General features: G+C 46.2%; 1 protein-coding gene and 1 long non-coding RNA gene across 2 annotated transcripts; both read right to left on the bottom strand.

The window, feature by feature from the left end:
• Positions 1 to 4,203: 4,203 nt before the first annotated feature.
• On the bottom strand, positions 4,204 to 25,983 carry LOC309376053 (cytochrome P450 2A13-like). The gene is made up of 10 exons (XM_081922210.1): positions 25,878 to 25,983; positions 21,540 to 21,730; positions 14,695 to 14,857; positions 12,409 to 12,558; positions 11,056 to 11,216; positions 8,567 to 8,743; positions 8,172 to 8,313; positions 7,818 to 8,005; positions 4,957 to 5,098; positions 4,204 to 4,877 (listed from the first exon to the last, which is right to left on the bottom strand). Exons 2-10 carry the CDS (start codon positions 21,708 to 21,710, stop codon positions 4,696 to 4,698), a joined length of 1,476 nt encoding a protein of 491 aa, XP_081778336.1. The 5' UTR covers positions 21,711 to 21,730; positions 25,878 to 25,983; the 3' UTR covers positions 4,204 to 4,695.
• Positions 13,331 to 14,688, bottom strand: LOC309376263. The gene is made up of 3 exons (XR_014171131.1): positions 14,477 to 14,688; positions 14,245 to 14,418; positions 13,331 to 13,444 (listed from the first exon to the last, which is right to left on the bottom strand). It is a non-coding gene; the product is annotated as an uncharacterized lncRNA (long non-coding RNA).
• Positions 25,984 to 26,549: the final 566 nt, after the last annotated feature.

The raw sequence follows: 26,549 nt of genomic DNA, 5'->3' as shown, positions 1-26,549 counted from the left end.
GAATATTTTCCACTTGGCAAATTGGCACTGGCCATTTGGTTTTTCGCCTACCTTGTAGCAAATCATCACAACTCCTTTGGTCTCTGCGGTTAGGCATTGGTAGGGGTATTGAAGGGTAGTCTGGTAAAGGATGCCGGGGGCGTGGCCTCGTCCAAAGCCTATGGAGACCAGAGCCTAAAGCGCGCCTCCAACCCCGGGGGAGTTACCTAGTTGATGTGCATCAGCAGGGCGCCCCTGCTGGTGTTAACCCTTGCCGGTCTTCATGCCATCAGGCTGAAGCCGGATAGAATGATAGAATCATAGAGTTGGAAGAGACCACAAGGGCCATCGAGTCCAACCCCCTGCCAAGCAGGAAGCACCATCAGAGCACTCCTGACACATGGTTGTCAAGCCTCTGCTTAAAGACCTCCAAAGAAGGAGACTCCACCACACTCCTGGGCAGCAAATTCCACTGTCAAACAGCTCTTACTGTCAAGAAGTTCTTCCTAATGTTTAGGTGGAATCTTCTTTCTTGTAGTTTGGATCCATTGCTCCGTGTCCGCTTCTCTGGAGCAGCAGAAAACAACCTTTCTCCCTCCTCTATGTGACATCCTTTTATATATTTGAACATGGCTATCATATCACCCCTTAACCTCCTCTTCTCCAGGCTAAACATGCCCAGCTCCCTTAGCCGTTCCTCATAAGGCATCGTTTCCAGGCCTTTGACCATATAGACTGAGCCCATATCATCTGAGGCTCCTCTTTGTTTGTCTCCTCCATGGAAGGTCCAGATGTCCATTGCAGGAAAATTGCAAGTAGAACCTGAACATAAGAGGAACTCTCTCCATTTTTGGCTTCCATAAACTGGTATTAAGAAGGATGCTGAGTCCCAGCTTGAAGGGAGACGAAGAAAAACCTCCGCTTGACCACTGTTTTTATTAATAATAATATTTTATTAGGGAAAAAATCATTTATAAAGAAAGTGACAAAGGGAACAGTGCAAAAAATACAGTGCAATACAATTAGCATAATCACTTACATTTCCATACATCTTTATTTTGATATGAGTGCTATTATTATCTTAATGCATATACGGTTTTGAATGACCTACTACATTCTGCATAAACTCATTCCAAATGTCCAAACAAAGTCTACATCTATAAGCAACCCCTTTCAGAAGTTGTGACTGTTGTCGTGTTGTCAAGCCATTGATTAAAGGGATCATATCTTAATTCTTCCAGTTCATCAGTATCAGTCTCTTAGCCACTGTTAGGGCAGAATCCACTTTCATTGTGCCGTTGTCCATTTCCATATAGTAGGTATAAAATTTAAAAGAATCTTCTCCTCTGAAAATGTTAACTTTTTTCCATACAGTCCTATTTATATAGTCCAGCAATTTCTCCCAGCACTTAGCAAGTATAGAACACTATAAAAATATATATATTTCAAGGAGGCATTGTCCTTATTACATCTCCAGCAAAAAAGCTACTTTAGCTAGTCCTTTTTTATACAAACATAAAGGAGTCCAATAAATTCTGAATATTATTTTCTGTTGTATAAATCTCATTTTAAGATCCATCAATACCGTTGGTACTGAGGCTAAAACATTTTCCCACTGTTTAGGAGGTATTGAAAGTTCCAGTTCTTTATTCCAACCATTTCTTAAAGTCTGCATATGAAACTTACTTATTGATAATAAACATCTGTAGAAAGTGATCATGTCTTTTTAGTTTACAACAAATTGTCCAGTTGCTCCAATATCTCAGGTGTCTCAGAAGCTGAAAAAGCTGCTGTTCCAAACAAACTTGTGAGGAGATGTTGTGCCAGGAGATTTGGGGCCAGATCTGTTCTCTTAGAACAGCGAACATATAAAACTACTGTAATCTTCCCCATCTATTGATTGGTCCAAAGTCAATACACCTGCTTCCATCCAATTTTTCCATGGTACCATCATTTCCCCAATTTTTAAAGGAGGATTTCCCTACAAAGTAACTTCAGCATGTGAGAATGGGACAAATTTGCTTTTATTAGACAAGATATTCCATATCCTTCTAACTCACTTGATTGTTTCAAGGGTCACAAGAAATTTCAAATACTTTGATCATAATATTGTCCAACCAACCAAAGGAGATTAGATAGATAGATGATAAAGAGAGAGAGAAATATGATAGATGATAGATAGATGATAAATGATAGATAGATATAGATGATAGATAGATTAGATAGATAGATAGATAGATAGATGATAGATAGATAGATAGATAGATAGATAGATAGATAGATAGATAGACAGATAGATGATAGATAGATGATAGATAGATTAGATAGATAGATAGATGATAGATAGATAGATAGATAGATAGATAGATAGATAATCGATAGATAGATAGATAGATAGATAGATAGATAGATAGATAGATGATAGATTAGATAGATAGATAGATAGATAGATAGATAGATAGATAGATGATAGATAGATAGATGATAGATGATAGATAGATGATAGATAGATGATAGATAGATGATAGATAGATCAGTGTTTCCCAACCTTTTTTGGGCAAAGGCACACTTGTTTGATGAAAAAAATATCGAGGCACACCACCATTACAGCCCCGTGACGTCAGCGCGCAGCGTCACGCCGGGAGGGACGCACGAAAGTGTAAGTTTCAATTTTTCCCCCTCCCCCTTGCCGGGGAACCTCCAAGCTTTGGGGGTGGGGGGGGGAGGAGGCAGCAAAGCGAGGGACTGAGGGACTCCTCCAACGACAAGTGTTGGGGAAGAAGAGAAAGGGCTATTCCGCTCCAGTCCTTTCTGAAGGAGCTGAGGGTGGGGGTCCTCCGGCGCCTTCGGCGAAACGGCGCCGGCCCAGAGCGCTTCTAGGAGGCTGCCTTTGTGCGCGACGTAAAGCCCTCTTTCCCTCCCTCCAGCCCCGTGTCACCTGTGGAAAAGGGGGCTGGATCCAGTGACGCAACTCGGAAAACTGTTAGGGAAGCCAGAGCAGGAAAGTGAGTGGGGGGCGGCGTCGCCGCTTTAACCCATGTTTCCTTTTTGAAAGAGAAACTTAAGACTAGATGACCCTTGGGACCCCTGCCAACTCTACAGTTCTATGGCCCTTTGTGGAGGGGGGGCAGCACCTGGAAAGACGGGCTAGGGGATAATTGGGGCGGCCGCCTTAGGCACACCAGAAGCGAAGCACGTCCTGAGCTACAAAAACAAACCCAATTCCTGCCTCGTTTTTTGCAGTTTCTGCAAAGCGAGGGAGTCTCCCCCGCCTCCATTCCTCGGTGCCTCCTCCTCCCCCTGCTCCCCACTATGGGTCTCCCCTGCACTTGGCCAGGCCGCCTCGCCCTCCTTCCTTTCCCAGAGCAGTGGCTCAGAGCGCCTCCTTGCACCGCAGGTACACTCCGTGGGGAGGGGAGGGAGCGGAAGCCCAGACCAGCCCCCAACCCGCTTAGTCCGACCCCTCAAACCTTCCCAAAATAAGAACTCTGCGTTATACAACGTCACCCCCAGCGGGGCCCCCTTTATTCCCGGTGAGAGGGGGGCGGCGGAGGGAAAAAGCTGCTTCCCACACTTACCCGCCGCCATCTTGACTTCCCGCAATGAGCCGGATGCGGCGCCTAAGCTCCCTGCCGTCGCTTCTCCGCCTCCTCTACTTTGCACAATGCTTCAGGGTCGCCGGCCGATTCATCCATCGGCCGCTCTTTCAAGCCCACTCGGAGGAGGAATGAGTCGAAAGAGCCAGAGACGCAGCCGCAGTGGAAGCCCCGCCCCTCCCTTCCAGTCTCGGGGCGGGGAAGAGGCCACCAGGCTGGCAAGCAGAGCGCCGAGAGCGAGGAAGCTGATGCAACGCGGAGGCAGACCCCGGCTGGCGTGTGTGTTTCCCAACCTTTTTTGGACTCGCCCGCCTCCCTCCAGGCAACACCTCGCGGCACACCAGGCAACACCTCGCGGCACACAAGTGTGCCGCGGAACACCGGTTGGGAAACACTGAGATAGATGATAGATGATAGATAGATGATAGATAGATAGATGGATGGATAGATAGATGATAGATATTCTGAGGTTTCCCACATCAGAAAGTTAATACCAAGGGTGTGTTTCCAATTTTGAATGCTTGACAATAGATAGGCAGCATAGTAGAGGTCAAGATTCAGACAAAGAGATATACCACAATGCCCTAAACCAGATGATAGTAAAACTTGACATTCATATTAAAAAAAGAAAAAAGAAAACCCAAACGGTTCTTTCAAAGTCTGTCCCAGGAATGGAGATTGCAAGGTTCCAGAGAAGCAGTTTTCCCTACATTATGACCTCTTCTGCCTCCCCAAAGCCTTCAGCGGGGTTAACAATTCTTCCTTCACAGTGAATGTTTCAGCACAGGAAAGTGACAAGGGGGAAGAAAAAACACAGGATGGAGGAAAAGAGCGGAAAGGGAATCTGATGGATGGAATGGGGGGTGAGGAGAGGGGCTCATTCATGGTGCCTGAGGGAAGGAACTGAAGCTGTGAGTCAAGGACCTTCCAAAAGAAATACTGAGGGAGGGATTCTACCAATGGAAACACAGATCATGGAGCTTCAAAAGCAAAATTCTGGAGGCCGGAGGGTCAACCTGTTCTGGCCCTTCATGAGTTCAAGAACTCTCCAACTTTGGCATTTGAGGCAACCAAGGTGGGTGTCAACAGGACCCCACTTCTCCAAGACACCTGTCCTCCTTCAGAGGGGAATGGCACACATTTCATAAAAATGTGGAATGGTGGCAAAGCCAACCAGCATGGGAGAGATGTTGATCTTTTCAGGAGGGACGGGAGATTTTAAACGGAAGTTCTGCAGGATGCTGGTGAAGAAGAGGAAAAGCTCCATCCGGCCCAGATTCTCCCCCAAGCAATAGCGCTTCCCTAGGAAAGAGGAGGAAGGTGAATACAGGCTTTCAGAGGTGGTTTAGGAATGCTTGGGAAAGGAAGGAGACTGACTCACCAACAGAGAAAGGCATAAAAGCTTCATTCTTCTTGAACTGCCCATTCTCATCCAGGAAATGTTGGGGGTCAAACACGTCTGGTCTTGCAAAGTGTTGGGCATCTCTCAGCACAGACCCGAGCATGGGAAACACTTCAGTCCCCTGAACAAGAAAGGGAGAGAAATGAGAAGATACGGGAGAAATGGGAGATTTCAACACCAGGCCGACTGGTGCAGTGGTCAGTTCTGAAGTGCAGGAGCTTATCATAGCCATGCCCACCCCCAGAAAGTCCACAAACACAAGCAACTGTGGCAATCCATCACTTTAGATAAAAGGTAAAGGGACCCCTGACCATTAGGTCCAGTCGTGGCCGACTCTGGGGTTGTTCATCTCGCTTTATTGGCCGAGGGAGCCGGCGTACAGCTTCCGGGTCATGTGGCCAGCATGACGAAGCCTCTTCTGGCAAACCAGAGCAGTGCACGGAAACGCCATTTACCTTCCCGCCAGAGTGGTACCTATTCATCTACTTACGCTTTGATGTGCTTTCTAACTGCTAGGTTGGCAGGAGCTGGGACCGAGCAACGGGAGCTCACCCCGTCATGGGGATTCGAACCGCTAACCTTCTGATCGGCAAGCCCTAGGCTCTGTGGTTTAACCCACAGCACCACCCGTGTCCCTATCACTTTAGATAAACATACCCTAATCCCAGAAAGAGCAGCAATGTCGCATAGTGTAAGCCCCCATTTATGAGAGTTAGCACAACTCTGGTCCTCTGCCTTGCAAGCAGCCAATAGGGCTGGCAGAAGCATTGTGACTGGTGCCTGGTGGGGGGGACGGTGGGGGGGTGAGTCAGCAGGGAGGTTGGTGCTCTGTGGAAGCACCAGAGCAGCCCATGTGGTCCTTCTGCTGCGTATCTGCACAGTGCTGACCTTGCAGCTGCCTTGCCCCTCCTGCTAAGCCACAGCGATGCCGGGAGAACAAGGGAATATTGCTGGCCCTCCCCAGTATCCACACCTGCTATAGTTTCTCCAAGGACCGCCACTGGTGCCTGGAGGTGACTGAATAAATTGTCCATCTAGCACTACATCCTGTTCTCACAGTGGTCTGCTGGGGACTGTGACCCCTGGCAGGGCCTTTTCAACGACAGTTCCTCATTTCTGGGACACTTCCCTTGGTGGCGCTGTGGGTTAAACCACAGAGCCTAGGACTTGCCGATCAGAAGGTCGGCGGTTCGAATCCCCACAACAGGGTGAGCTCCCGTTGCTCGGTCCCTGCTCCTGCCCACCTAGCAGTTTGAAAGCACGTCCAAGTGCAAGTAGATAAATAGGTACTGCTCCAGCAGGAAGGTAAACAGCATTTCTGTGCGCTGCTCTGGTTCGCCAGAAGCGGCTTAGTCATGCTGGCCACATGACCTGGAAGGTGTACACTGGCTCCCTTGGCCAGTAAAGCGAGATGAGCACCGCAACCCCAGAGTCGGTCACGACTGGACCTAATGGTCAGGGGTCCCTTTACCTTTACCCTTGTTGTGGCTGCATGAATATGTGAAAGACTGTCTCTTTGGCAGGATGGCTGAAGAGAGCAGAGATCTGTATTGTGAGGAGAACCAGAACTTACAGGGTTAAACAGTTCTGTGTATCGTCCCTGCCTACTGAGGCATGGTTTGTTCACATAGGGGAATCTTTCTTGGTGTGTGAGTTACTTTTCTCTTTCCACAGAGGAACCGGGAGGATGTCTTCTCGATTTCCCAGCTGATTTATTTTGCTATGCTGTACATCAATAAAGCCTCTTTAGATTAGAAAGAAGTTTGCGTACGGACTGTGATTGCACCTACACAAGGCACACACCGCTGCTGCGAAACTCTGCTTGGAGCCAGGAAGAGGTCTGAAGGCTCAGAGGCACAGGGAAGTGCGCCGGACGCCACTCTAACTCAAGATGTATATACCGTATTTTTCGCTCCATAGGACGCACTTTTTCCCTCTTAAAAACTAAGGGGGAAAGTCTGTGCGTCCTATGGAGTGAATGCAGGGGGGAGGCAGGCAGGAAAAGCCCCCAAGAGCCGCACACAGGCTTCGCGCAGCTCTTGCGGGCTTTTCACCAGGAGGGAGAAGGGACTGATGCGGCCAGTCAGTCCCTTCTCCCTCCTCGTAGAAAAGCCCACAGGAGCCATGCGCTCCTTAAAGGGTGTGTGGCTCCTGTGGGCTTTTGTGGGAGGTGGGGGAATTGCCATAGCTGTGCGCAGTCTCTACAGCCAGGAGAGGCTGTGCAAGGCTAAAGAAGTGTGGCTAAAGAAGCCAAGGCAGCTAGCGGGATGGATTGCGCTCACTGCCTTGGCTTCTTTAGCCACATTTCTTTAGCCGCGCTGGAGAGGTTTAGCTCCCGGCTAGAGAGGTTGCACTGCTATGGCAGAAGCCAAGACAGCCAGCAGGATGGATCCCACTCGCTGTCTTGGCTTCTTTGCTCTTTGGGGCTGGGGGGGGAATAATATTTTTTTTCTTGATTTCCCCCTCTAAAAACCTGGTGCGTCTTGTGGTCCGGTGCATCCTATAGAGCGAAAAATACGGTAGTTCTGTTTTTTTTATTTTTCATGTAGACCAGTAGTGTAATTCAACTTGTGAACGATAAATACATCAGGAGAATAACTGGATGACTGAGGTGTCTATTCCTGTAATGGGAATCGAATCGGAAAGGGCTGGACTCCTGATGTTGTGAAGACACAGGCAAATTTATGAGGAACTGTGCTGAGACAAAGAAAAGGATCCCCAAGAGTCGATGCTCACACACTAACAAGACAGAGTGCTTGGGGAAATTCGCTGAGCCACAAAGTGTATCTGGAAATTGTACCAAAGGGTCTGAGCCTCAGGAACTCATAGAACCACCGTACCTTGGGAAGGTTGTATCCGCGGAACTGGGTATCACGGGTCACACGTCTTGCTACCCCCAAGGGGAGCATGTCACCAAATCTCTGGATCTCGTGGATCACAGCATCCGTGTAGGGCATCAGGGGACGGTCCTCCATGTTGGGAGTGCGATTCGAGCCAATCACCCGTTCAATCTCTTCGTGGACTTTCTCTGTTGAGAAATCATCAGAATGAGACGAACAGTGCTATTTGCACCTTCCAGGGAGCTAAAGAAGGATCCCAGCTCATAGCCGGGAAAACAAAGAGGGACCCTCTCACAGAAAGGCAAGGACACATCTCTCCAGCCTATTCCCCCCCCCCCCGCCTTCCGCTGTCACCTTCAACCTCCGGGTATTTCAGCAGAAGTAGGAAGCCATAGCGCAAGGTGGTGCTGACCGTTTCTGTGCCAGCGAAGAAGATGTTGAGGGTTGTCATAACCAGATTCCTTGCAAAGAACTCTGTGTTTGGGCTTTTCTTATCCTAAGTCAGAAGGAAAATGGTAATGGAGGATGCTTCATAGATTATATGTGGGTAGAGGCTAAAATCTGCTCTTCATATGTCTTCAAAGGTTGTGCTTTCCTGCTGATTGGGTAAGCTGCAGTGATGTCACGATTAAACCAATGAGGATGAAGGGACAGTTGAGTAGTGTTGAAAAGGTGGCTTCATTCCAGAGATCCTAATTTCCTTTCAGACAAATACTTTGATCACAATACTTAGAATGAAATCACCATACCTGCTGCATTTTCACCAGGAAGCAGTCAATGAAATCCCGAGGAGCATTGGGGTCCAGGGTCTCCTCGTGGTCTTTTACCTTCTCCATGATGAACTTCTCCAACCCTAAGAGCTGCTTGAAGGCTTTATGTTGTGGGCCAGGGAGGTACTGCATGACGCCCGAGAACATGTCGTAGAGCTGTTTGTGTTGGTTTCAGAGGGTGAGGGGAGAGAAAACAGATATTGAACAAAGTGAAGCTGAGGTGAAGGTCTGTGGAAGTTGGAAACATATCATGGAAGTTTGGAAGGGACTACAAAAAAGGCAGACTCGGAAAGTCTCTCTCCAGGAAGAACAGAACAGGCAGGTGGAATTCCTGACTCCAGATAGAACTTGGCATCAACTGCTGACTAAGCTATCAGCTGTAACAGACATGACTTCTCCTCTTTTGGGGATAAGGATGGAGACTTGGAGGAGGACTCAGAGGGCGAGAAGGAATTTCTTACAGTGCTAGAAGCCTCAACAGCTCAATAATTATGAAAAATGCTGGTCTGAAATTAAGAGAGACTTGGATAGTTGGGCTAAACTGAAGCTTTCTTTGTTAGGCCGAATTGCTGCCATTAAGATGAATGTGCTGCCAAAGATGTTGTTTTTGTTTCAAACATTGCAAATTGTGGACAAAACGGAGTGTTTCCGGAGGTGGCAGAGAGATATTTCCAAATTTGTCTGGCAGGGCAAAAAGCCCAGAATCAAGTTTAAGATATTAACAGATGCAAAGGAAAGAGGGGGCTTTGCCCTGCCAGACTTAAGGTTATACTATGAAGCCGCAGCTTTCTGCTGGCTAAAAGATTGGCTACTTCTCGAAGACACTGATGTGTTAGACCTGGAAGGTTATAACAATGCTTTTGGTTGGCATGCATACTTGTGGTATGATAAGGTTAAGATCAATAAGGCCTTTAAGAACCATATTGTCAGAAAAGCAGTGTTTAATGTCTGGACAAAATATAAAGACTTACTGGAAAATAAAACTCCAAGGTGGCTCTCACCTTTGGAAGCTAAGGCCTGGAAAAGACCCAATATGGAAGCCTACTGGCCAAAATATTGGGAACTGTTAGAAAAAGACGGAGACAATTGGAAATTGCAGAGTATGGAGAAAATGAAGGATAAAGTGCGAGACTGGTTACATTACGCTCAGATTAAAGAAATTTTTAAAAGTGACAAGAAGCTAGGGTTCCAGGTGGAGAAATCGAAGTTGGAAACAGAATTGTTAGAACCAAAGACTAAGGTACTTTCAAGAATGTATAACTTGCTGTTGAAATGGAATACACAGGACGAAATGGTTAAGTCGGCTATGATAAAATGGGCGCAGGACATTGGGCATAACATTATGTTTGAGGACTGGGAAAGGTTGTGGACCACTGGGTTGAACTTTACTGCATGTAATGCTTTGAAAGAGAATGTAATGAAAATGATATACAGATGGTACATGACCCCAGTTAAACTTGCCAAAATATACCATTTGTCTGATAACAAATGTTGGAAATGTAAAGAAAATGAAGGAACATTCTTCCACCTCTGGTGGACTTGCCCTAAAGTGAAGGCCTTCTGGGAAATGATATATAATGAGCTGAAAAAGGTATTTAAGTATACCTTTACCAAGAAACCAGAGGCCTTTCTTCTGGGCATTGTCGACCAGAAGGTGCTAAAGAAAGACAGAACATTTTTTATGTATGCAACAACAGCAGCAAGGATATTACTCGCTAAGAACTGGAAAACTCAAGATCTACCCACACTGGAAGAATGGCAGATGCAACTGATGGACTATATGCAACTGGCGGAGATGACTGGCAGAATCCGAGACCTGGGAGAAGAAAGGATTGAAGAAGATTGGAAGAAATTCAAGACTTATCTACAGAAACATTGTGATTTAGTGGAATGTTAAGATGGATGCTTGGTTATAAATAATTGGCCATCACTAAAATAGATCAGAATTTGATGATAAGAGAGATTAAGAGAAACAAATTGGTAGGAGAATTATTTTATTGTATTTAAATAAGTGGTTACAATTTGGAAATAAGACGATAATTTGCTTGACAAAAATTTATTAATGATGCAAGTGGGAGCGGGAGATGTGAGGAAGTTTAAGGATGGTATGAAAATTTGTTAAAACAAAGCAACACTGTTTATTATCATTGTATTCTTTTTTCTAAAAACTCCAATAAATATTTATATATAAAAAAAAACAGCTCAATCTGTGAGGCTGAAGCAACATTCTAAACTTGCTCCAGTCAGACCTGGCCAAGCAGCAAGGCAGATCAGGAGTTGCAGCACCATGGAGAGCTCCAAGTGAGCAACTTGCCCCAACAACGGTCAATAGCTTTTTATTAGCCACTGCCAAGCACTGTTCCTTGTGGAGATCTTAGATTCTTTCAGGACCAGGGGAAAGGGGCAACTCTCCTTGTTTCCATGGCCTCATCCCGTGTGCTCTCCCTCTCCCGTCCCCTCCAATTTACCTGTCCCCAAGAGGTGGCAGTGAACTGGAAGCTACCCAACATCATGCTGAGCAGGGAGACGAACTCCTTATCTTCATATTCAAAGCGATCGCCAAAGGCGATGGAGCTGATAACGTTGGACACTGTGCGGCTCAGCATGTAGGTGGGGTCAAAGGGTGTGCCTAGAAAGAAATATACACAAAGGGAGCACCTAGAAAGCGCGTCACTCAACCCAGGAACAAATCAAGAGTACACTTTGCACGGGACAAGGATAACTGTGACTTTAAAGAGGAATGGGAACCTTTTACAAAGTATTTAAAGAAGCAACAAAGTGAACTGGACTCCTTGGCAGGCTTTGAATAAACACTCACAAACTTTTTATTGATAATAACCAGTCAGATAAATTAAGGGTTTATACAATTTTGTAACATGCAGAGAATAGCATTTATAGAGAAACCTGAGATTGGAACTGAGGGAAGTCAGGGGGGAGGGGGTTGTTTTATGGGGGGGGGGAATTAAGGATTATATGTTTTAAGATAATATGTTTTGTTTAAATTCCTATTTTTTTTAAAAAAAAGGGTACACTTTGCAAAGCAGTACAGTCTTACCTCATTATTCCTTTGAGAAACATTACTTCAATAGGATGTAGAGCATTGGTGATGTATTTAGCTCCGGCTAGGTTACGTCTGTTTCCACCCATTACCAAAAGTAAATATAATATTCAGTATAAAGCCTTCAATTGCCCACTTATATGCCCACTGTTTCTAACTATCACCTGTAACTCATTAAGCAGCATTTCTTGAAGATATCAAAACTGACCTCACAGACTGACTGATTGATTGATTTACAGATAGGTAGCCGTGTTGGTCTGTCCTAGTCAAAACAAAAAAATTCCTTCCAGTAGCACCTTAAAGACCAACTAAGTTAGTTCTTGGTATGAGCTTTCGTGTGCATGCACACTTCTTCAGATAACACTTCTTCAGATTGATTGATTGACTGAGAACCTGGCTTCTGCAGCTCTGGCTAGGAAACTGAAATATGGCATAGCACAGCATCCAAGACACCCTGGATGATAGAAAAATTCTGAAACGGGTCTGAGGAAATGGCAGAGGCCACACATTGGAAAGCCATCTAGAATGATTTCATCCTACTCTCTTAAACCCGTCAGAGGGTTTTGATCCCAAGTTGTATAATACAGAGATAGGCCAAGTAGACCCTCCCCTGGACTTCCATCGTCCACATGAAGACTAGGGACTAGGGTTGTTTGAGGCTGTTTCCACTTCCTATACTCCCGAAATTAAGTGTGTCTTGACCTGGTCTGGACCACTAGCATAACATGAGTCCATTTCTTAAAGATACCAAAACTGAGCTCACTTTTTGTTGCCCTCAGGGATTCCAGCAGGAAGTGGGCCTCCTCCATGATCCGGTCTTCAATGGATCTCCTTCCCATCCCAAAATTCCTCAGTGTCGTGATGGAGAATCGGCGTAGCTGTTTGGCCCGTTCCCCGTTACTGAAGACAACCCCTGAGAAGGAAAGGAGGAAGAGGAAGGAGGAGGAGGAGGAGGAGGAAGGCCTGTGCTCTGAATGAGAACGTGGTTGAAACTGCACAACAATGAAGAATGCCCCCCTTAAAAACTCACATTTTGAATTTTTTGCCTGATTTCTAAAATTGTAATTTCAGCATTTGGAAGAACATTGTAAGCGTCAGGGTTTCCTCTGTGCCTGGGTGTGTTGTTGTGTGCAAAGAGAGTTGTGGTCTTTATAGGATCTGTTAGAATTCTTGCTCCAAAATTGCAGTCATGGGATTGTTGTCTATCACATGACAGTATATGTTTTGACTTCACAGAGTGGGAAGTGACAGAGACAGGATGTTTGTGTTACTGTGTTCCGTGAAGTGGGACTATTGCCCTTTGTTTTTTCTCTCTTTGCTGTCTGATGCTAGAGAGAGAGGGAGCCATGTTGCAGTGCTCCATGCGTGTTTATACGTAAATAAAGTAGATTAGCCAAAATGCTGAGTTGCTGAGGTCTGTTTTGCAAGCTGCGCAAACTCTGTGGATCCCTAAGTGTGCCGGTGTCGGTTGGCATCAGTCGCTGTGATGTTCGGGCTGAAGAAAGCTTATGAATCTCCCGAATGATTGACCAGGAGAGAAAGAACATGTCAGTCGGGCATGTGTCTCTGCCAGGGTCCTACTCGAGTGTAGGCTGATCTCCTGACAGGATCATGGAGTTGGGCTGGGGTGGGGGCTTGCAAACCCTCATCCAGCACCCTTCTTGATGGCTTGTCTCAATGGCATTGGAAGACATTCTCTCTGCCTCACTTCTTTCCACTGTAAAATATGTATTTTTAAAATGTACTCCAGGCACATCCAACTCCCAAGAGACTGTGGTCTACTCCCAGTACAAGAAAGCCTCTCCTCCTTCCGGAGGGGAGGTGTTGTGAGCAGGAGCCGGTTCCTGCGTCACACAGGGGACGTTCTGCCCCCTTCCCAACCATCACCGCTGGCGCACCACGCCTCCCAGCCGGTCACCCAATTGGAAGACACCGCGGGGGCGTGGTCTAGCTGTTCAAATGCGGCCGCGCCAGCTCTCCCCTGCCATTGCCCTGCTGGTTTCTGTGAGTCACCCACCTACCACTCCCTTTAGTGCATAGTTTCTCACTTGACCTTGCTATGGACCCATGGTTGGTCGCCCTGGTTGCCCAGGGGGCCTGGTAGGAGTTTTTTCCAATTGGCAAATTGGCACCGGCCTCTTGGTTTTTTTCGCCTACTTCGTAGCAATCGCCACAACGTTCTTGGTATTTGGCGGTTAGGCATTGGAATGTGTTGTTGGTGTGTGGAAGGGCAAAGTGTGGCCATTGCCTATCCCCTTGACTTATGGGTCTTCTCTTAAAGGAATCCGGCAGTCGTGGATCCTGTCCGATGCCCTGCGTGGCAGAGGGCCATGGCACGACCCCCGGTGACATCAGGGGAGAGCTAATAGTTGTATTTGCATCAACAGGCTCCTCCCACTGGTGGTTAACCCCTCGTCAGACTCACCCCTCACTCTGAGTGGGTGGAGTCAAATTTGCTCTTGTCCAATGCCTAGGCCAATACCTTCTCACATGCTGTAATCAATAAAGTTGTGGCCTTTTCTAGCCCATTAACCTAATATGCCGTGTCCTCGTGTCTTTATTATTCCTAAGTGGGGGACGGGTCCTTGAATCACAAAACTGGCAGTGATCTACCCATTGTCATTGGAGGAAGGAGGAGTGCCCTGAGTTGTTGAGCCTAAGGGGGAATGCCATAAATTGATCACCAAACAATCTACTGCTGACAGACACAAGCAGCGCTAAAGCCAAGTATCATATCTGCTATCACCAGCTGCAGATGCCAAACGACTGCCCACTTGATGTGATGGAGGGACAGAGTGAGGGGGATGGGGGTGGAGACATTCATTAGCCACTTTAAATAATCCCGCGATCGATCAGGAGCCCGCGATCAATCAGGATCATCCAGGGAGCTATCTGTCGATCGAGGTTGACCAGTTGAACATGTCTGATTTGCTTCATAGGACCAGGGGAGGTTCACTAGAAGTGTCCTATAGATGCCCATAATCATGCACTCTGGTCTGCATTTAAAAAATAATAATCACGCCTCTGGACTGCAAAAGCAGAGACTGACCGTAGCCCCGGAAAAGCCAGTCAAACGTGGCTTGCTCTCCACGGCCGCTGAACTCTTCAGCCTGGTCCACCAGGGCCTCCTTCACGGCATCGTATCCACACAAGACCACAACACGGCGGGGCCCTAAGTGGATGGTGAAGACAGGACCATATTTCTCACGGATCTGTGAAAAGAGGAGGAGGGCATTGTGTGACGTCATGGAACACATGGAGAGATGGAGCAAACAGATTGGTTTTCAGGAAGACAAGGAATCTTAAACACTGGCTATCATGTGTTGGTGGAAGAGGGGAGCAAGACATGTCAGGAAGGCAGGAATGACTGTGATGATAATGATAATGATAATGATAATAAAATAATAATAATAATAATTTATTTATACCCCGCCCTTCCCTGCCAAGACTGGGCTCAGGGCGGCTAACACCAGGTATAAAAACAATTGATTAAGATACAACTTAAAAACAAGATTAAAATACAACATTAAAATGCAGCCTCATTTCAGTAGAAACTCAAATCAAAAACTTTTTAGGGATGAAAACGTCCAATCTTCACCGAGGCCAACTATCCAGACTGGTTCTACGTGGGCCAGAAAAAAGCCAGGGAAGTCCCCAAATAGGAGTTCCATCACAGGAGAAAGGAAAAAGGAAAGAGGGGGAGGGGGAGGGAATCAAGTTGATTCCAAGCCAAAGGCCAGGCAGAACAACTCTGTCTGACAGGCCCTGCGGAAAGAAATGGGAAAGAAAGATGGAGCTCCCTGGATCAAGGTGCCTCAAGGAAGGGGAACAATGAGCCAGTGAGTAGACCTCTGTCTAAGAGAAGATGCATTGCAGGGTAAGGTACGGAGGGATGGGACTCTCGTAAAGGACCTGGAAGAAAAGGAGGTCAGAGCTATTGGTGTGGAGGGACTGGCAACCCATGAAAGCTTTGAGGAATGGGGAATGCACAAGCCAGGATTCTACAAATTCCCTACCCCAAAAAAAGTATTTTAGGAGAAATCACTATCTGGCCTGGCTTCAGATATCAAGTGGCCTTGTAATCTCCCCAGGTAGTTGGTATCAGCAAGCTGAATTTGGGTGGGAAAGAGTCGATTCAGATAAAGCGCTCAGAGAGCAAGATATTGGATTATGGCAGAGATCTTATTCTCCCAGGTCTTTGCTGTCCCTCCCCTGCTCTTTCCCCCCTCCAAATGCAGCTGGTAATACTAATAATAAATAATAATAACAATAACAACAACAACAACAATAATAGTATGCCACCCTTCATCCAAAGATCTCAGGGCGACTCACAAGATAAAAAAAAATACAAGATATAAATTCCAGTTTCATTGACACCAATTACAAAGGTAGACTGCAGGAGCGTTTGGGTCAGTCGTCGCAGTTCATTGTTGGAGCTAACTCTTTATTCTCAATTACAGATAGGTAGCTGTGTTGGTCTGCCATAGTCAAAACAAAAAAAATTCGTTCCAGTAGCACCTTAAAGACCAACTAAGTTAGTTCTTGGTATGAGCTTTCGTGTGCATGCACACTTCTTCTGTGTATCTGAAGAAGTGTGCATGCACACGAAAGCTCATACCAAGAACTAACTTAGTTGGTCTTTAAGGTGCTACTGGAAGGAATTTTTTTGTTTTTTCTTTATTCTCAAAACCTCCATCTCCACAGGACTCTCAGCAGTTCATTCCAGCTGGTCTTACTGCATGCAAATCAGTTGCCGAGACTGAAAGCCCCCGCCTTCGCGATGCTGCCCCCCCAGTTTAGATGCAGGCCCCACCCTGCTACCTTCCTGCTCCAAACAACCTTCCCCTTCACAGCCCTGCTGCTGCCAGCCCCATCACCACACCTGTAACCTCACCTGTGACCTGTGCCTGCTCTACCGCCACGGTGCAGCAGCAGCAGCAGCAGCAGCAAGGGTGCAATGGCAAGGGCAGGGGGGCTGTGTTGGCAGCCCAGGAAAAGTCCCAGGGAGGGAGGCTGTCGGTGTCAGAATTTCCACTCGGCCGAGCTGATAAGGCTCATCTTCCGACCGAGCCTCCGGAATCGCCTCCGACGAATAATTAACGACCTCGAGCCTTTGATGAGGCTCCAAGGCACATTCTTCCATTAAGCAGAGTTTCCAGCACAGGGAAGAGACGAGGGGTTTGGCTACATGCTATGCTTTATTTCTGTAGCAGGAGACCCCCCCTTCATTACATCGTAATGCACAAGCACCACACACACACCTCCCACCTTCCCGACCCTGGAGATGCCCCTTCTAGAGGGACATCCCCTAAAAGCCTTCCGTAAATAAGGAAGCGCTAGCCTGACAGCTCCTCACGAAACCCCGTCATTTCTCATGTATTTCCCCATAACGCTCCACATCGCCCTATCTTTATTATGGGTAGACCATCCGCCTGAACTCCGGGTCAATCGGCTGCCGCCTCAGCTAATCAGCGTTATCGAACAGCGCCCCTTGCAGCGGCCATGCAGGTACTGCAGGCTACAGGCACTCTTTTCCCTTGCCTTTGACAGCTCTCAATACAAAGCTTCCGAGTTCAATTGACCGTGACTGATTTAATCAAAATGTTGCAAGCCGCTTCCGGAAGGCGAAAGTGCTTTGAACTTCAAGGACAGTATTCTTCATAAATTCACCATAAATCAGCCATACTTCGGATTTCCATCAGACCACTTTTATTTTACTTCATATTACAAGGACTATCAAAGGGGGGTGGCCTGATGCTGAACAGCCATAATCCCTTGACCGAGCAGTCACGTACTCTGCGGCCCTTCGCAGTTGGCGTGACAACCTTGATAGCCATCTTGATGGGCTCAGACAGAAGGCTATCAGGGACACAATAAACTGCATACATTAGTGTATTCCGCCTGGACTCTGACAAAGGACTGTGACCGGATTCCCCTCAGGGGGCAGGAAACTTCACCCTTTCTCTTTGTTCCTGGAAATGACTCATGTAGGGCGGAGAGAGGGGGCTCCAGCCAGGTGTCAGGGTACTTGGATTACCTGTGCAGCCCCCCCACATGACTCCTCCAATTTTTAATATAGTCATGATGTAAAAATGATGTATTCCTAGGGGTGTAGCTTAAGGGATTAGAAGCTAATAAAAATGAGGGTCTTCTTTTGTTTGGGGCTTCCATCTTGCTTCACCTTGTGGGTGGTGGGAGTCCTGTCGCGACAGTCTTTTCTTCAATAAAGACCGGGCCTGCAGGCTGCTGATTTGCTTCAAAACTGCTCTGGTTGGTGTCTTTACTTTTTGTCCAAGGGAGCCCTCGGATTTTTCCGGTAACAATTTGTAAGCTACGCAGAGAGAAAAGAAAAGTACACCCTCTCTCTGTGAGAGAAGAGAGCAATCAAACAAAGGAAACAGGAAACCACTAACGTCACATCCTGTCTCCTCTCCCGTGAGACTTCCAATAGTATGGAATCACAGGAATGTAAACAGAGTCCTGTGACTCCAAGCAGCTGCTCAGTGGCAAAACAGAAACTAACAGTTAGCAGCACAATTTTAGGGGTGGGGTCAGATCTCCTGGCCAAGCAAATGGCTTCACCATACCTAATGCCCCTGGTCTCCACTTTCACCTACTGGGTGCAGACGGTTCTGCGGACGAGGGAACTGTAGAAACAACGGAGGACAGCAAGGGAGTTGAATGCATGTGAGCTGTGCAGGAGCAAGGAAGCTGGCAAGCTCCAAACAAGCTGCCGGCTAGCTCTGCAAAGGCTCCTTTTATTAGCAGTCAACAATTGGAAACAGTAGTGAAACCACCCTGAACTTAACGTATTTCCAGCAAGGCCAGTTGCAGGTAGTTCTGAAGGTGGAGCTGGTACAACAGGGGTATACTATGTGTATAGCAACTGTCTGTTTATGTCACTTGATGCGGCACTAGCTTACGCAGCAACGGTTACCTAAAAATGGGGGAGTGATGTTAGGATTTTTATCTATCCAAGCTGCTCCAGCTGTGGCAGTATGTTTTGTATACATCAAGTGAGTTTCTGAGTGAGCGTGAGACAGGAAGTCTCATTACTGTTGGAAGTCAGTTTCATTTCTGTATGCGTCGTCGTTTTCTGTACTGGTGTTCAAAGAAGAAGAAGAAGAAGAGTTTGGATTTGATATCCCACCTTTCACTCCCCTTCAGGAGTCTCAAAGCGGCTAACATTCTCCTTTCCCTTCCTCCCCCACAACAAACACTCTGTGAGGTGAGTGGGGCTGAGAGACTTCAATGAAGTATGACTAGCCCAAGGTCACCCAGCAGCTGCATGTGGAGGAGCGGAGACGCGAACCCGGTTCCCCAGATTACGAGACTACCGCTCTTAACCACTACACCACACTGGCTCTCACACTGGCAAAGAGCACAGACGTACCGATGGAGTCTTTGTATATAGTCTGTAAATAAAGTAGTTCTAGAACTACGAAGGAGTCTTTCTTCTGCTATGATAAACCAGAAGATTAGTGTGCTCTTCTCAGGAGAGAAGGGTCGCTCATCACTGCTCTCTCTGGACTGAGGGAGATTTACAGGCAGAGAGGGCCACTGGAGAGACACTCCAAAGACTTGGGAGGTTGGCAGCCTTTCCCGGGGCATGTTTCCAACACATTTCCAGCGCTAGCGATACACGTGTCAGATAGGCATCCCCCCCCCCCAATGTTCCCCTGATACTCTAAAGTCTGTTTTTCTTAATCCAGCCAAGTGGAACTTTAAGCAAAGCTTTCTGCGATTGAGGCAAAGGTCAGAGAATGGGCATGGCGGCCAGACATGCTGTGGCGTGTCTTATGTGGAGGTGTGCCCCCACACTGCATCCGCATCCCCACAGGAACTCGAACCAATTACGAAGAACCAAATAGTTGTATTGCGGATAAAATTCATGTTGATAAATGCATCCCCCCCCCACACACACACAAATGTGCACAAGCGGCAACCACAGTTGCACATATTCTGAAAACGGCACACACAGTGGCAGAAAAACAGCTCGTCAAACTTTAGATCCCTGCCCTTTAGAATTGGAGAAAGAAAGGAAAAACCTTACAAAAACAGCAACGCCTTTAGGCAGTGCCAAGAAAGACTCTGCAAAACATCCTGTCATTACCTCACCCATCAAACAGCAGAAGTGGAGACCACACTCTGAGGGAGCTTCTAACTAACGCTTGCAACCCCTTTTTCATGAATGGAAAGGCCAGAAATATATGAATGCAGTAGTTTGTTTTAAAACAGAATTCGAACAAAATTCACCAAGTCATGTGCAGAGTGGATCAGAGGGGTTCTGAGCAACAGGGCATGGCCAGGTCACGGGCAGAAAAACAGAGCAGAGCTTTCCAGACTTTGTGTGTTGGTAACATGCCTTTTAGACATGCCTCATTTCGCGACACAGCACATCAGTTTTACTAGCAAACTGGAGGATAAACCAACCCCTTTCCAGCCCCAGGAGGAGCGCAGGAAGCATTTGCGCGACACATCTACACACTGCAGCCAACACATGAACATGTCACAATGCAGAGTTTGGGAAAACTCTTGGTTAGAGTGCTATAGGACCAGGTCCTGGGTCATCATAATAATAATAACCTTAATCTTCACCATCATCATCGTCATCTACAAAAACTGGAACACAAATGCCTCATCTCGTTCTCTTTCCTAGTCCAATCAAGGCAACACCATCGCTGCCTAAACTGGGGTGTGGGGAGAGCCCTGGGATTTTTCAGCGCCTCACTAGAAATAGGCAAAGAGGCAAAGGCTGCCTTTTATTCCTGCATGGCAGGGGGTTGGACGAGATAACCCTTGGGGTCCCTTTCTGACTCTAACATAGATTCTGTTCATCTGAGACTCACCATTGGGGGACTGCCCCTTTTTCTTTCATGCCCTCCTTGTTTCCAGGGGTCACCCCATACAGCCTTTTTCTCATTTGCACGGCATTTGCGATGTTTGTGTGTGTAATGCAAACCCATCTGGGTAGCCACCCTTCATTCTGACTTGTCTGTAAGGAGGCTACAAGACAAGCAATGGGTGCCCCACACTTTCCAGGGTAGCCACATCAACGAATCTATGAGTTATCTATCTATGCTTGATGGTGACAGCAGTCACGAAATTAAAAGACTCCTGCTTCTTGGGAGAAAAGCAATGACAAACCTAGACAGCATCTTAAAAAGCAGAGACATCACCTTGCTAACAAATGTCCGTATAGTTAAAGCCATGGTTTTCCCAGTAGTGATGTATGGAAGTGAGAGCTGGACCATAAAGAAGGCTGATCGCCAGAGAATGGATGCTTTTGAATTATGGTGCTGGAGGAGACTCAAGAGTCCCATGGACTGCAAGAAGATCAAACCTCTCCATTCTGAAGGAAATCAGCCCTGAGTGCTCACTGGAAGGACAGATCCTGAAGCTGAGGCTCCAAGACTTTGGCCACCTCATGAGAAGAGAAGACTCCCTGGAGAAGACCCTGATGTTGGGAAAGATGGAGGGCACAAGGAGAAGGGACGGCAGAAGACAAGATGGTTGGACAGTCTTCTTGAAGCTACCAGCATGAGTTTGACCCAATTGCGGGAGGCAGTGGAAGACAGGAGTGCCTGACGTGCTCTAGTCCAGAGGGGCACAAAGAGGCGGACACGACTAAACAACTAAACAACAACAATCTATGCTTGATGAGCCGCTTGGGACACAAGAAGTAAACCTTCTCACATCTGGTTGAGGAATGTGCCCTTGGAGTGTTCCTGCACCGCAGGGGTTGGGCTACATGACCCCTGGGGTCCCCTCCTTCCACACTTCTAGGCTTCCAAGTCCCCGAGTGGCTTGCAAAACTATTGAGGGCACTTGGCGCTTGGCCAGGAAGTGAGAAGGAAGACAGCCAGATGGACGGACAGGCATCCAGAGACTTACCTTCATCAGCGACTGATACATGTCCTTTGTGTTGACTTGCAGCAGGTTCCCAATGAAGGGCAGCGGAGTCGGTCCAGGCGGCAGCTTCTCTTTCTTCTTCCATGCCGAGAGGAGCAGCAAGCAGAAGAGGAAGGAGGCCAAGAGGAGGGTCCATGGGCCCAGGAGGTCCATGGGGAGGCTGGAGTAGCAGCCTGCAGGTGGGGAGGAGAGGAAGAGATGGAGTTCCTGGAAGGAGTTTATCCAGCTCAGCCACAGCTTCTGAAAGTTGCAATTAAGTGAACAACAGATTTATTTATCTACCCTCTTTCTCTGCAGTCGGAGATGACAATAAATTAATTTCCAGAAGCTCCAGAGTGGATTGTTCACTGACAGGATAGAGAAAATCTACTGGGTGAGTGATCTGGGAGCGGGGAAAAATCTCAGCATTGCCTAAGAACCACTTAAGGCGCTGGGGATCAATCCAGCAAAAACACTTGCCACTCTTCTTATTGTTTACTTTCACTGCCTTTGAAACTACGCCTATGTCAATTTAAGTGCTCATGCAAAATGTGACCTGACAACTGATTTAGGTTATTGGTGAAGGTACTTCAAGCAGAAAGCTCAGCTTGAACTATAAATCAAACAAAGGTGTTCTCTATCTCTGAGAGGTTTTCTCCCGGGCTCGTCCTGTGCCTCCGTTGTTCATATTTATTTTGCAAAGGAAATTTGTACTTGTGATGAGATTGGAATTCTAAGCATCTTGAGGATACTCTTATTGACTGTGAGAAGGCTGCACTGTGAATGCATGTGACTGCAAGGATGAAGAATTTTGAAAGGCACTCCATTGACAGTTAATGTGGCGATAGCACTGTTTGAGGAAATAGGTGTGCAGGTGAGAAAAATGATTCTAGGAGAATCTGTTGACGAAGTGCCAGAATTGCCAGAAAAGGAGATAGAAGCTCCTTTTCTGGCAATTGCAGGCTCAGATGGGGGGGGGAGAGCCAAGGGGGAAGAAAAAAATATTTGAATCAGAGACGCAGTCTGAAAAGCAGAATGGAATGGCAGAGATGCACACGGGTGTGCAAAGACTGGGAGGAACAGAGCTGCAAAATACTAGGGGTTTGGTTTATTTATTTTAGGGGGGGGCAGGAGTGGAGCCAAAGCAAAGAAAGGATAGACTTTGTGTGCACTCTCTCTGAAAGGAATATTGCTCCTCTGGTTAACTGGAAGAAGAGACTGGACAAACAAGATTGATGGACTGATATATAGATACAGGACTGGTACAGAGGTGATATCTGGATGGAAATGACACAGGAAATGGATTGGGATACAAATTAAGGTTTTAAAGTAACTGAACTTCTATGCATTAATATACAAACACAGCTTTTAAAAAGCTTTTCTTTTGGAGGAAAAGATAAAGAATAAAGAGGGACTGTTCTATAACTGAAACAAAATTTAAAAATTCCTTCCACTGGCACCTTAAAGGTAAAGGGACCCCTGACCATTAGGTCCAGTCGTGACCGACCCTGGGGTTGCGGCGCTCATCTCACTTTACTGGCCGAGGGAGCCGGCGTACAGCTTCCGGGTCATGTGGCCAGCATGACTAAGCCACTTCTGGCGAACCAGAGCAGCGCACGGAAACGCTGTTTACCTTCCCACCAGAGTGGTACCTATTTATCTACTTGCACTTTGACATGCTTTCAAACTGCTAGGTTGACAGCGCCTTAGAGACCAACTAAGTTTGTTATTGGCATGAGCTTTTGTGTGCATGCACACTTCTTCAGAAGAATCTTTTTTAGACTTTCTGCATAGAAAAAAGTAAACAAACTGGGGAGCACTGGGTGGAAGGCTGGCAAAAAACAACGTCCAGCAGAAGGAATAATTGAATAACATAGTAGGAGCATTTGACCAACTGGAAGAAATATTGACTACACATCTGACCGGTGGAAAACTGCAGGTCCTTTTATCTCTTTGTCTCTCTCTTTTCTCTCATTTATTATCATTCTCATGTTATTTGTCTCATTCTACTAACTGTATACAGATCTGAGAGGCAGAGAAGGCGAGAGCTCCCGGGTTGAGAGGCTTTGAGAAGAGAGGGGGGAGCCCAGATGAGAGCTGAGAGGGCACACCTGCCCCTGGAGAGGATAAAAGTTAAGGTATAGTGACGAGGCAGCTTCTTTGTCTCTTCCTTCTTTCTTTAGTTTATTTCTTTTCTTTATTTCCTGCAGGTGGGTTTGCTCCTTTTATTGTACAGTCCTACCTCGGGTTACAGCCACTTCAGGTTGCGTTTTTTCAGGTTACGGACCGCCAAAACCCAGAAGTACCGGAACGGGTTACTTCCGGGTTTCAGCAGTCACGAATGCGCAGAAGCACCAAATCGCAACCGGTGCATGGGCAGACGCGTGTTGCGAAGGTTGCGTGTTGCGAACATGCATCCCGCACAGATCACGTTCGCAACCCGAGCGTCCACTGTATTGCAAAAACTTCGTTTAAAAAATGAGGAAGAGCTCACCCAGCTGCTGAGAAACGGGCAGCATCGCATTGGGGAAGAGGCTGCGAGGCCTGTGAACATTTCCCTCCCCTTCTCCATATTCAGTGGCGTTTATATGGTGCTTTCTTGCCAAGTCGTCTCTTTTAAAAAATGAAACACTGAAGTAAATAAATTATCTAAACTAAGAAGATGGCCCTGGGGATTAGAGCGGAGCACACTGTCCAATTGGGGCAAGCTCTGAGGCTGCCTCTGCTTGTGACCCCTGCCTTCCTCCAACCCCCCCTTTCCCATAACTTTTTCCTAGCTCTCAGGAGCAACTGTTCTTTCCTAAGAGAGACAGTGCAGAATAGTCAGTGGCGGAGATAGATGATAGAGATAGAAATAGATAAGGATAGATGATAGATAGATAGATGATGGTGATGATAGATAGATAGATAGATGATAGATAGACAGACAGATAGACAGACGATAGATATAGATAGATGATAGATGATGATGATAGATAGATGATAGATGATAGATAGATAGATAGATAGATAGATAGATAGATAGATAGATAGATAGATGATAGATAGATAGATGATAGATAGATAGATATAGATGATAGATAGATAGATAGATAGATAGATAGATAGATAGATAGATAGATAGATAGATGATAGATAGATAGATAGATAGATAGATAGATAGATAGATAGATGATAGATAGATGATAGATAGATGATAGATAGATAGATGATAGATAGATAGATGATAGATAGATGATGATGATAGATAGATAGATAGATAGATAGATAGATGATAGATAGATAGATAGATAGATAGATAGATAGATAGATAGATAGATAGATGATAGATAGATGATAGATAGATGATAGATAGATGATGATAGATATAGATAGATAGATAGATAGATAGATAGATAGATAGATAGATAGATAGATAGATAGAGATAGATAGATGATAGATGATAGATAGATAGATAGATAGATAGATAGATAGATAGATAGATAGATAGATAGATTAGATAGATAGATGATATAGATGATAGATAGATAGATGATAGATAGATAGATAGATAGATAGATAGATAGATAGATGATAGATAGATAGATAGATAGATAGATAGATAGATAGATAGATAGAGATATAGATAGATAGATGATAGATAGATGATAGATAGATGATAGATAGATAGATGATAGATGATAAATAGATAAATAGATGATAGATAGATAGATAGATGATAGATAGATGAGATAGATAAATAGATAGATAGATAGATATAGATAGATATAGATAGATGATAGATAGGTAGATGATAGATAGATAGATGATAGATAGATGATTAGATAGATAGATGATAGATGATAGATAGATAGATAGATAGATAGATAGATAGATGATAGATGATAGAGATAACCTTTCCTGTGCAGTCCATTTATGCCCCCCAGCTCTCTCCCCTTCCCCCCCCCCGAGGTTTCCAGCAACTCGTACTCAGAGGCACTGCTGCCCCTGACTGTGGAGGCAGAGCTCAGCCATCACAGGGAGAAGAAGGAGGGTGATATGGAACGACCACCCTTGAGTGCCTCCTCATCCCTGGGTGCCTGCCAAACCATTTCATTGAAGTGCCTCTGGTTGCCAAGCGTTCATGTTCCCCTCCCCTACAGCGTCCTGGCAGAGGGAGGGGTGGGAGAGAGAGTCACAGCTCAAGAGGGAGATTGGCATGGATGTACAGCCGCCGTTTGGCCATTCAGTGTCCAGGCTCTTTGCCCACGGATCCCGGTTAAGCTAAAAAACCGAGGTTTCCCTCCCATTCGCCAGGGTTCAAATGTCTTGCAAACGCCTCTCTGTGCCACTGTGCCTACCTTAGTCGGCTACTCAGTCTGTCCTGCTCCCTTCTCAAAATGCTTGTTGCACACAGGTCCACACCCTTTGCAACGGCTTACTGAGGCACCCAGAAGGGGAGGCAGCGGAGGAGGAGGAGGAGGAAAGAGCTGGACTTAAGCCACACTCGCAGCTGCAGACATGAACTCAGTCGCCCGCTATTATTATTTCTATAGATTTGTTCTCCCTCCCCTCCACCCCCTCACCAAAAAAAAAGTACAGAAATAACAAAAAGGAGGGTGGGGGGAAACTGTCAGAAATCTAAAGCCTTAACAGATGCCGGCTACAAACCTCGTTTCACTGAACTATTCAGTTTCCCCAGAAGGAAATAGGAAATCATAAACTTTAAATGACCAAAATTCAAAGTTTTAGGTTTTTCTAATTTTTACCTTAAGCATTTTGATTTTTCTTATCATTTCCACAAGATAATATTTCTACTCGATTACTTCTCATTTCAGGGATTTTCACAGTATTTCATTTGTTTTGTGCAATTTCTAGCCCAGCGGTAGGCAAACTAAGGCCCGTGGGCCAGATCCGACCCAGTCACCTTCTAAATCCGGCCCACAGACGGTCCGGGAATCAGCATGTTTTTACATGAGTAGAATGTGTCCTTTTATTTAAAATGCACCTCTGGGTTCTTTGTGGGGCATAGG

This window comes from Podarcis melisellensis (genome assembly GCF_964234715.1).
Source record: "Podarcis melisellensis genome assembly, chromosome: 8".
In the NCBI taxonomy this organism is placed as follows: domain Eukaryota; kingdom Metazoa; phylum Chordata; class Lepidosauria; order Squamata; family Lacertidae; genus Podarcis; species Podarcis melisellensis.
Note: the sequence above shows the minus strand (reverse complement) of the source record. Positions and strands in the feature narration are given on the sequence as shown.